The sequence below is a fragment of the Centroberyx gerrardi genome, chromosome 6, assembly GCF_048128805.1.
Source record: "Centroberyx gerrardi isolate f3 chromosome 6, fCenGer3.hap1.cur.20231027, whole genome shotgun sequence".
NCBI classification, from domain to species: Eukaryota; Metazoa; Chordata; class Actinopteri; order Beryciformes; family Berycidae; genus Centroberyx; species Centroberyx gerrardi.
Window position 1 is genome coordinate 25,081,025 of NC_136002.1, and position 9,886 is coordinate 25,090,910.

At 41.1% G+C, this 9,886-nt stretch overlaps 1 protein-coding gene across 2 annotated transcripts in view; it reads left to right on the top strand.

Moving 5' to 3' along the window:
- The window catches only part of frya (furry homolog a (Drosophila)), a 59,153-nt gene extending 49,297 nt beyond the window's left edge, over positions 1–9,856 (top strand). For both annotated transcript variants that reach the window (XM_078283996.1, XM_078283997.1), the window contains exons 50-61: positions 307–381; positions 504–674; positions 2,980–3,180; positions 3,707–3,850; positions 4,712–4,875; positions 5,651–5,858; positions 6,177–6,326; positions 6,427–6,525; positions 6,616–6,699; positions 7,879–7,989; positions 8,140–8,345; positions 8,456–9,856. In XM_078283996.1, coding sequence (XP_078140122.1) covers positions 307–381; positions 504–674; positions 2,980–3,180; positions 3,707–3,850; positions 4,712–4,875; positions 5,651–5,858; positions 6,177–6,326; positions 6,427–6,525; positions 6,616–6,699; positions 7,879–7,989; positions 8,140–8,345; positions 8,456–8,714 — 1,872 coding nt within the window. In that variant the 3' untranslated portion in view covers positions 8,715–9,856. The remainder of the gene's footprint in view (positions 1–306; positions 382–503; positions 675–2,979; positions 3,181–3,706; positions 3,851–4,711; positions 4,876–5,650; positions 5,859–6,176; positions 6,327–6,426; positions 6,526–6,615; positions 6,700–7,878; positions 7,990–8,139; positions 8,346–8,455) is intronic.
- The last annotated feature ends 30 nt before the right edge of the window (positions 9,857–9,886 follow it).

Here is a 9,886-nt window from a genome sequence, read left to right on the forward strand (position 1 = left end):
TCATTTCTCCTCAGAGTGATGCTCATAATGTGAGGAGAGGCAAGCGACAATCTGATTTTAACTGATTTGAGAGGGAATGTAGAAACCAATCATGGGAACGTCACATTTTAATGCATTTGATTATTTCTCTTATGGTGAAGAGGAATAGACAATTAGAGTTACATTTGGAACCTATTTAGCAAAGTCAAAATGCAAAAAGGTTCAAGTGAGATTGCATTATCTCATCCAATTTGACAGTCTCTAGTGATATTTTCCACAGAAATCCAGGCTTTTGTTCACATTTTTTCAATTTTCTTCCCCCTGCAGAAAAGAACACGGGAGAAGCTGGTGAATGTGTTATCTTTGTGTGGACAAGAAGTGGGGCTCACGAAAAACCCTTCAGTAAGATAAAACACATGCAGCGACGCTTTGAATCTCAGCTTCTTCGGCCAGTCTTCAGTAACATCCATTCACGAACAGTCTGTAAGCGACTTAAATGTGTAATTCTCTTTCTCTCCTAACAGGTGATCTTCTCCAGTTGTGGGGAGCTGGACCTCATGGAGCACCAGCCCAGCCTGGTGTCCTCCGAGGACGGGACCCGGGAACCAGACAACATGGACGACACCACCTCCGAGCAGCAATTCAGAGTCTTCAGGGACTTTGACTTCCTGGATGTGGAGCTGGAAGATGGAGAGGTGAGTTCTGGGACATCGAGGCTTCAAAGCTTTGGAAAAACAAGTCATTCGTCCTCGTTCAAATTTCCTCTGTCACATTTAATGGAGATTTCATGGAGAAACAAAAACAACAACAGTGAGGAAGTACTGACTAACATTAGCATACAGATGTCAGAGCTTCCCTTATGTAAAGTCTGATAATTTCTTGGGTCAGCTCTGCCTGCTCTGTATAATGGGGTTTCTTTTTTTTCTGTTTTTTTGTCTGTGCCATCTAGGAGCTACAGGTAAGTTCAGTCATGTTGCAGTGCTGATTGCTGTGTTCCTTAGATGAGTGTGGTGTTTGTTAGTACAGATTATACAGTGGAGTGAGTCCTGATGGTAAAGTGTAGCAATGTCTGTGCATGTCATGCAATATACTATACATGTTTGAGTGTAATTTTTATAAAATATTAGATATTCACTCAGTCTTAAGTATTAGATACACAGTATATTCATCATATTTCCTATAGACATCCCCTGGGACTAATAGTCAGCAGCAACATGCATGGCAACACAAGGCATCCTTAACAAGGATTGCTACTTTTGGAGCTGCACTATGATTTTATCTGCAGTTCGGTTTATTTAAGCATCATTTCACAGTTTTACCTGGTTATTAAAAACACAAAACTATTCATCATTCCATTTTATACACAGCTCTCCTTTCACTTATGGTTGTTGCTTCTAAGCATGTGTACATGACTTACAAAATGACTGGCTTGATTTTCACCAATCTGATTTTTTCCACTATTCTTGGATAATATGCCAGTAGCAGTCTGTGTTCAGTAGTCTTCTATTCTTCAAGGCAAATGTAGCAACTGTAGTATGAAATATTATAGATTTTTTTGTTTTATTTATTAAACACATAAAATTTCTTGCACTTTAAAAAGTCTTTACAATATCTCACTGACACATAGAAAGTGAATTGATGGCCCCAGAAGTGGGATTTTAGAGGTTATAACAGAGAGAAACTACTGTGGTTTAGTTGTGGATTGAACATCTCGGACAGAATATTAGCTCCACCCAGTGGCACAATAGAAGCAGGTGTGTTCAGTTTCAGCTATTCTAATGTCCATCACACTGAAATCTGTATTTATACAATGCTAACAGTAAGCATTATCCATACTAATTGTACTTGAACTGTATAATGTTAATACCAATTGTTTAGTAAGCTTGTGCAGTAAAAAGTACAACAAAAAAAAGAAGAAGAAGAAAAAAAATCAATATTCTATCTGGCAATTTCAATTCATTGAAGCCAAAATGCTAATGAGTTCCAACACATCACTCATGTTGCATTGTTGCATTCTGGGTGTTTCTTTACTCTGCTGTTTTCCACATAGTACTTTTCTGATGTAAATGTAAATCAAACCTGGAAACCACTGTAATATCTTGGCATTTTCAGTATCCTGATGTTGTAGAAGAAATGCCTAAATTTTATTGTCATTTTTAAATTCAGCATATTATTGAAAAATCCCACTCATCGGTTTGAAGCACAAAGTGTTGTGGACTATTGGGACCGGCTGAGCGCTGCTGCTCACCCTCCTGTCTTTGTGTCTGAAAAACCGCAGACCTTGGATCCTGGAACACAGTGTCAGCTTCTCTCCATGTACCTGCTAAAATTTCAGATTGTCCGGAAACTAGAAAAAGTGTCAATTTATAATTTAGTGACACACACAGCAAGTATAACAGTCTGTCAAAATGTGAGGAAAGTTTTCTGCTTACACAGAAACTTTGTTTTTGCCCTCAAATCTAGTATGCTTCTCCTTCAATTTTGTTTGGTAAAGGTAAGGAAGCTAATCTATTTTAATGCTTTACCTAAGCAAACCGTACAGTACAGAAAGTAAAACCCCTTGCTTTCCAACAATGGCACGTAACACGCTCGTCACCACAGGAAGTCTCTCTTGTTTGATCTGTTGATCTGGAGCTTTAGAGGAATGTGGAAGTTGGCCGACGTCTCCAGAGTCGTGTCCAGATGAAAAGTCGCTCGGCATCTTAAACAAGACTGAAGCCAGACTCAAGGGATTAAAACCTGTAAATATTTGCAGAAACCGACATCTACGCTATTTTTGATCAAGTCTCCATGTCAGGATGCACCGTGAAGGGTTCTTGACACTGTGTCAAGGTCCACTACTCCCTCCATGCTTGGCTAGAAGGGGGAATAACTCACCCAAGGACTGCCCCCTCCCTTGACTTGCACTGCATGGTTGTGTGTGTGTGTGTGTGTGTTAGAGAAGAGACTGCGCTGTGCAGCTTGGCACCTGGAAACTCAAGGCTGTTCTCTATATTACAGGGTGAAACTATGGACAACTTCAACTGGGGCGTCCGGAGACGCTCCATGGACAGTCTGGACCAGAGTGACCTGCTGCCCCTGGAGGAGAGCCAGCTGTCCAGCAGCATGCCCAGCCTCAGCAAGATCACCCACGAGGACTCAGACGAGTCGTCCGAGGAAGATTCCCTCACTGCCAGCCAGATCCTCTCCCACTCACAAGTTGTAAGTTCACCTCTGTTTATATCCCACTAATGAAGTTAATGAAACTTCCCGCTCTTTTCCCTTATAATAAGACTGAGCTTTTTGAGAACTTAGCTGTTGTTTTACATTATCTTTCTATTTGTACATGACCAGTGGCGTTATACAGTGTCAGTTAAGGTTTATGGAAACTGTAGTAGCAGATGGAAAGCCCATGTGTCCGGCCAGCTGTCATCCCACTCCTCTCTTGTTCCTGATTTGTCACTCGCTCTTTGCCACCCTCACAGTGCTTTCAGTCAGTTCAGGAATGTCATTGGTCAGCATATTCACCACCATGCTTGCTTATAACAGAGATCTGCGAGTGTGGCATGATACGGTATTATAGTTTTCACTCCGGTGTCTTGTTTCAGCTAAAACATACCGTGCTTGTTTCATACCTCTCTACCACATGCTTAGCGAGTGTTTCTAAGTGTAATATTTAGACAAGACCACCAGACAAGTGTAATATTTAGACAAGACCACAACAAGTTTTGATTTTGTCTCTTTGCAGATTGTCAACCTTTCTCCAACTGCAGAGATCAGTAACATGGACTCTCCTTCCGCCTCCTTTGATACATCCTCAGCTGACCCACCTCCTCTGAACACCAGAAATCCTAGTTTCGAGGTCCAGCTGCCAGAGGACTCGAAGCAGCGGGTGAATAAGGGATTCAGAGTGTCTGAGATACTGGGAGCCACTAACTCCTACTCCTATCGCAGTTCCATACTAGAGTTCTTTACTAATTTTGCCAAATAGAACTATTCTGTTACGTCCTTTCTTGTGAAATGCATTGGATGCTATATGTGCTACGGATTCACTCTTGTCTTAAGTATTATTTTGTGGCGCTGTGATTTTTCTACATTTCATCTCTTCAGATTAGAGCATGACCCAGTCTTTTCTAGACATTTCAGTAGTTGCATGCTATAGGAGAATGAACTAAAACCTGCAAGCGGGCATTTTATAATAACACTTTGGGCTATGGGCTGGTTTGTGCCTTACTTTAATTGTGGCATAAATTGCCATATTGGGATTTAAGGGGGTGTAGCCAGAAATAGAAAATTGTCTCTATCTCTCTGTGTCTGTCTGTTTAAGGCAATGTGTATACCTATTGCTTCTGTGTGGGTGGCTCTAAGCAACAACTAAAACACTCTTGGCATGTGGGAGGTCAAGAAAGGTTTACACATTGCCTGTCCCAAAACACACGAGTGTGCAGGGCCGTGGTGCTGGTCCTATCAAATTATTTTATAATCTATTCAATTGACACAATTTATGCACACACTAAATTAACCAAATAAAAGAAAACACCACAAGGAGTGTCCATAGTGTCCCATGGAAAGGTTAGTGTGTCCACTTTACCCCCAAATATTGTATGTTGTTTTATGATCAAGCATATTAGAGGGAACATATTTCAGTTAATATTAACCATTACTGCATGCTGCCTCAGTATTTGTATTTGTTTATAATTGTTTTTTTCCTGGACACTGAGGAAGCGTGTGTGTCCCTGTTCCTCCCTTTCAGCCTGAGGTGTCAGCAGAAGACGAAGACACCAACGGCCATGAGGACGAACTTTCTCTCTCCATTAATGAACTGCCCCCTGAATTTCAGTGCAGTGACAGTTTCACGCTGGACATGGCTCATGGTGACTACAAAGGAGAGCTGGACCTCGACAGCTGTCTACCCAGGTGTGCTCTCACAACTTTTCTACAGCAAATTAATTACCTTAATTACCTAAATTACCTGGATAGTGGTTATGTTTCCCCCCCAGTCCATCTGTTTGTCCGTTAGCAGGATATCTCAAAAGGTTCAGAATTGATTTGCACAAAACTTTGGAAAGGTTGGTCATGGGGCAAGGAAAAACGGATTAACTTTTCACACTGATTGGCCAAAGGGTGGCGTTGCGGTGGGCTTGGCTTATCACAAAAAGGCATATAAGTTCCGAACGGATTCACATTACACCATCAAACTTATCAGCAGATGTAAGAAGAGGCAAACCCTCCCATTGTTGGTCCAATTAAAACATCATATGGGCACTGGAGAGCTCATTTCCAGTTTAGACATAACTACCCTGCTAATTTTGCCAAAATTTGGTGGCAGAAGGGCAGCCCTAATGGAAACTGAACAGATATAGAGCTGATTGGCCACATGGTGTTACGATAAGCAGGTAAAATGCTTACAATTGTCTAGAATTTGTCCCATTTCAGGTACAGTCATGAAAATATGAACATGTGTGCATCTCCTAATGTGAAACAAGTTGGTCGTGGGGCATGGAAGAAATAGTTAATTTTTGGTGAAAATCTGTGGAACTGGCATATCTTGACAATTGCATAGTGTTGGTGGAGATACTGTAAGCGCTCTAATGAGTGCCATCTAGTTGGAAAGGATTTTACATTAGTAAATAAATCAACATATATGAATTTTGTTTCCTTAATGACATGGATGTGTGTCTGGTCCACTCAGTCTTGCCGAGGAGGAGAGAGACGACATGCTGGAGTGCCGTTCTTCCCCGCCGCCGTCACCCTTCTTCTCCGCCATCCTCGCAGCTTTCCAGCCAGCGGTGTGTGATGATGCGGAAGAGGCTTGGCGAAGTCACATCAACCAGCTAGTGTCTGACTCAGACGGATCATGTGCGGTCTACACTTTCCATGTGTTTTCTTCACTATTTCAGGTATCGTAATGTGGCCTTTTATCCAGTACAGTTGAATTACATTAACAGTGGGCCTGGTGAAACAGGATTAGTTATCTGGCTGATTAACCTTGAAGCTGCTTTTCAGAAGAGGTTTCCTTAATTACGAAGGATTCTGTAGTTACCTTCAACTTGATAATCACCAGAGATTCATTAACCAGATGTTGTTCACTTCACTGACCAAAGCTGACAGGGGAAGACTTCGGAATAAACCTGGAATAATGACGGACCATAAGAACCTGTACTGGTTTGCGATAGATTTTGACAGCATCACAGCTAGCTTGTTATTTTGCTTTGCAGAGTATCCAGAACAAATTCTGCTCGTTGACCTGCGACGCTGTGAGTTACCTCGGTGATGGACTCAGGGGAATAGGATCAAAGTTTCTGAGGTCATCTCAGATGCTAACATCATGCTCAGAGTGTCCAACTCTGTTTATTGACGCAGACACTGTGAGTAACTTGACATTCTTCGATGTGTCTTTGAAACTGTCTTAACAGTATGACATATTGTTAAAGGCCTAACAAGTGAAACAACTCTTTCCTTTCACAGATTATGTCATATGGACTCCTCGAAAAAATGAAATTCAGTGTACTGGAACTTCAAGAGTATCTGGATACCTACAACAACAGAAAGGAGGCAGCTCTCTCTGTAAGGAGATGGAAAATGTAGCTGTCTAGTCAAAATGCCACCTGTGTGTTGTTGTCCATGTAGTGATCATGCTGTCTCCCTTACCCACAGTGGTTGAGCAACTGTAAGGCCACCTTTCCCAGGAGTGCTGGGGGCTCAGTGATAACATGTCAACCAGCAGAGCATGAGGAAAAGGTAAAACCTTAGTTATACAGTCAGTAACCATATAATTTGTTAGGAATTTGAATATTAAAACTGTCCTGCTGTCTTATCAATTGAAGAATAATGTGAAATGCTGGTTTAACATTTTGTATGGCTTAATTAATGCTTTCATTGAGTGTGCCAACATACAAAAGGCTGTATAATTTTGAGAAAATGAGATTACTACAGATTCCATTTCAACTGACCTTTCATACTGTACTTTCTGCCTTTCGATTACTCTGTGATACTGTAGTTCTGTGAGTGTTACCCCTTATTTTCTCACAATATCTAAATGTCAAGTTTTCTGGACAACCTTGAGTTGCCGCACGTCACATTGATTCTCTCATTCCAATGTGCCTTGTGATCATTTTCAACTCTGCTGGGCATGGGAGCAAGTTCTCTTAAGTTGCATTTACTCTAGCAGTAAACAATTACACTCACTTGATACCAAAGGGAAGGGAAGGAAAGGATAGCAAATGGAAAACAAACATTCAAAGCATGGGAAGGTGACATAAGCTAAAACTTGGCACTGGTAGGACATGAAATGATAACATGGCAGGTCAAGAGACTCCCACAAAAGTGAGTGCATTTGTGCTAATGAAAAGGCAAAATTGTTAATTTGCTTGGCTTTTTAACTTGGCTTTTTGATGACTCATGGGGACCACAAACCCTCCTTTCAGTTGTTATTTACACCTAAGTCAACCCTCTCTTTCCTTCCTCTGTGCATGTCAATAAAATGCAAGCATTTTATGACCTATATTTTCACCTATACTCTAAATGGAAATTATAAGGAATGCATGCCCTTCCTTTGATTCTCTGTTTTCCTCTTACTTCTTTTCTGTCTTGTAACATGCTTGCTTTGTAGCAAATGGAATCTCTGGCAGTAAGTTGTACAAGGCTTATTACTCTTCATTGTTTTAAGTAGTCCCTGCTATTTTTTAAAAGACAAAACAATTTCTTCTCCTTGTAATGTCATGTTTGGTGCAGAGATTGTTATCAAGTCTTCTGTATAGTTGCAGCAGGTTTAGCAGTAGTAACAGTAGTTGCCTGTAAGTTCATTATCCACCAAACGCAGACCTCAAGAAATGACTCAATACAGTAGTTCTTGAATGGAGAAACCTAGTGCAGTACAGTGACCTATTGCTAATGACCATTGTACTCTTTATTTTTCAGCAACTGGAGCTCTGTCAACGAATCTACAAACTCCACTTTCAGCTATTGCTGCTCTTTCAATCCTATTGTAAGCTGATTGGACAGGTCCATGCGATAAGCTCTATTCCCGAGGTAGGTGCATCATGAGTTTGATGCTTAACCCCTTGCATCCTGAGTTTCCCCTTAAATGTCCTCTTAAGTTGCTTCAAAGTTATGGTTGTGTGATACACACTGTCTAATCCATTTCACTAGTTGGTAATATTAATCCCTCTCAACTTTCAGCTGACAAATATGTCCAGAGAGCTGAATGAGTTGAAGAGCAGCCTGAGGGCAGCAGCGGCCTTGGTGACGAACGATGACCTTTCTGCCCATGAGAGTTCCTACTCTGAGCCCACCTTCAGCTCCTCTGAGGCTGCTGTACAGGCCGTCCTGGAGGGTCTGAAGAACAGCGAATTCCCCACAGCCATCCGCTGTATTCGTGAGTGCAGGTGAGAAAGGCAAAAGGCTTGTTTATCTGTGCATCATGAGTGTATGCTGTTAAATGTTGTCCTCAATCCGCAAAAATATGAGCAGAGCATAACTGTTTTTTTCATTGCAGAAGAATGTGGCCTAATGACATCTTCGGCAGCCACTCTGAGGATGAGATCCAGACCTTACTGAACATCTACTTCAGACATCAAACCTTGGGTCAGACGGGAACTTTTGCTCTGGTGGGCTCAAAGCAGGACCTTACAGAGAGCTGCGTCAAGCTGATGGAACTCAACGGAGAGATTCGGGACATGATCCGCCGAGCCCGGGGCTACCGAGCCATTACAACTTTCCTCCCAGATTCCAGTGTTTCGGGCTCAAGTCTGTGATGGCAGTCTTGCGGCTTTTGACACCAGTCCCTGCACAGCAGCCTGTCAGCACCCTGTCCCACGCTCAACCTGTGGTCCTGTCTGGGGTTGCTGCTGTCATATCACCTGGGAATATCCAAACTTCACTTTCTGTACCTGCTCAGAGTAAAGACACATCAGAATGTCATGTGTTCAGATCTTCAGATGTGCAGCAATACTGTTGGGTCGAGCGAGATGAGAGACTTTGCTATAGCAAAGAAACGTAGGCTTTTATTGCACTAATAATAGATAATGTCACAAAGCGACCACTTGCTACTGAGGTCAACAACTTTCACATTTAACAAATGACATACCAAAGCTAAGTGATTCTCCTTCAGTTATGTTGTTTTAATTTTCAAGGGAAAACGTGCAATGCTTCACGGAAGTGGAAGACTTTTACTGTATCCTGAAAGAATGTATTTGAATTTCATAGCTTTTGGCTCACGTGAAAATTCTTAGTACAGGAAAAGGGAGGCTTCATTGCTTGGTTAAAGTAGTGTGTCTGTGTGTGTGTGCGTGTGTGTGTGCGTGCTTGAGTGTGTGAACTTCAACCTGACGACCATCATGGATGGAATTATGGATACTGATCCGCATAATATTGTACACATTCAACTACTTTGACATGCTGCAAATCTACTGTAATGTCTCATAAACTTAGATGCCGCTGTGTGGGTTATCTGTTACTTAAAACATTTTACTGTACGTTTTTACTGTGCAGCTTTTAGCAAATAGACAAATTATTTATATTATTTGCAAAAGATACATGCTTTTAACTGACTAGTTTTATAGAAAACAAATGTTTTGTTCCATCTGTTAAAACTGCCAAGCATGCAAATTGTATGTACTATAAAGTGTAATAGTAATATTTATGAACATATAATATAATAAACTATTTTAACTGAAAAATTGTACATAGTGCAATGGGGGCTTTGCTCAGACTTATAAGATTGTATTTTTATGAATTTAATTTACAATTTGAGTTGCATGTAGACTGAAAGAAATACATATTTGTAAAGCTTCCATAGGAACTGTTGTAGCCTTTCACCTTGTAAATACTACTGCCTTTGCAATGTACTGTACTTTGGTGTTCTGTACACTTCTGTAACAATAAAGAATAAAAACTACATTTGTTAAATGGTTTCATTGTGTGATCT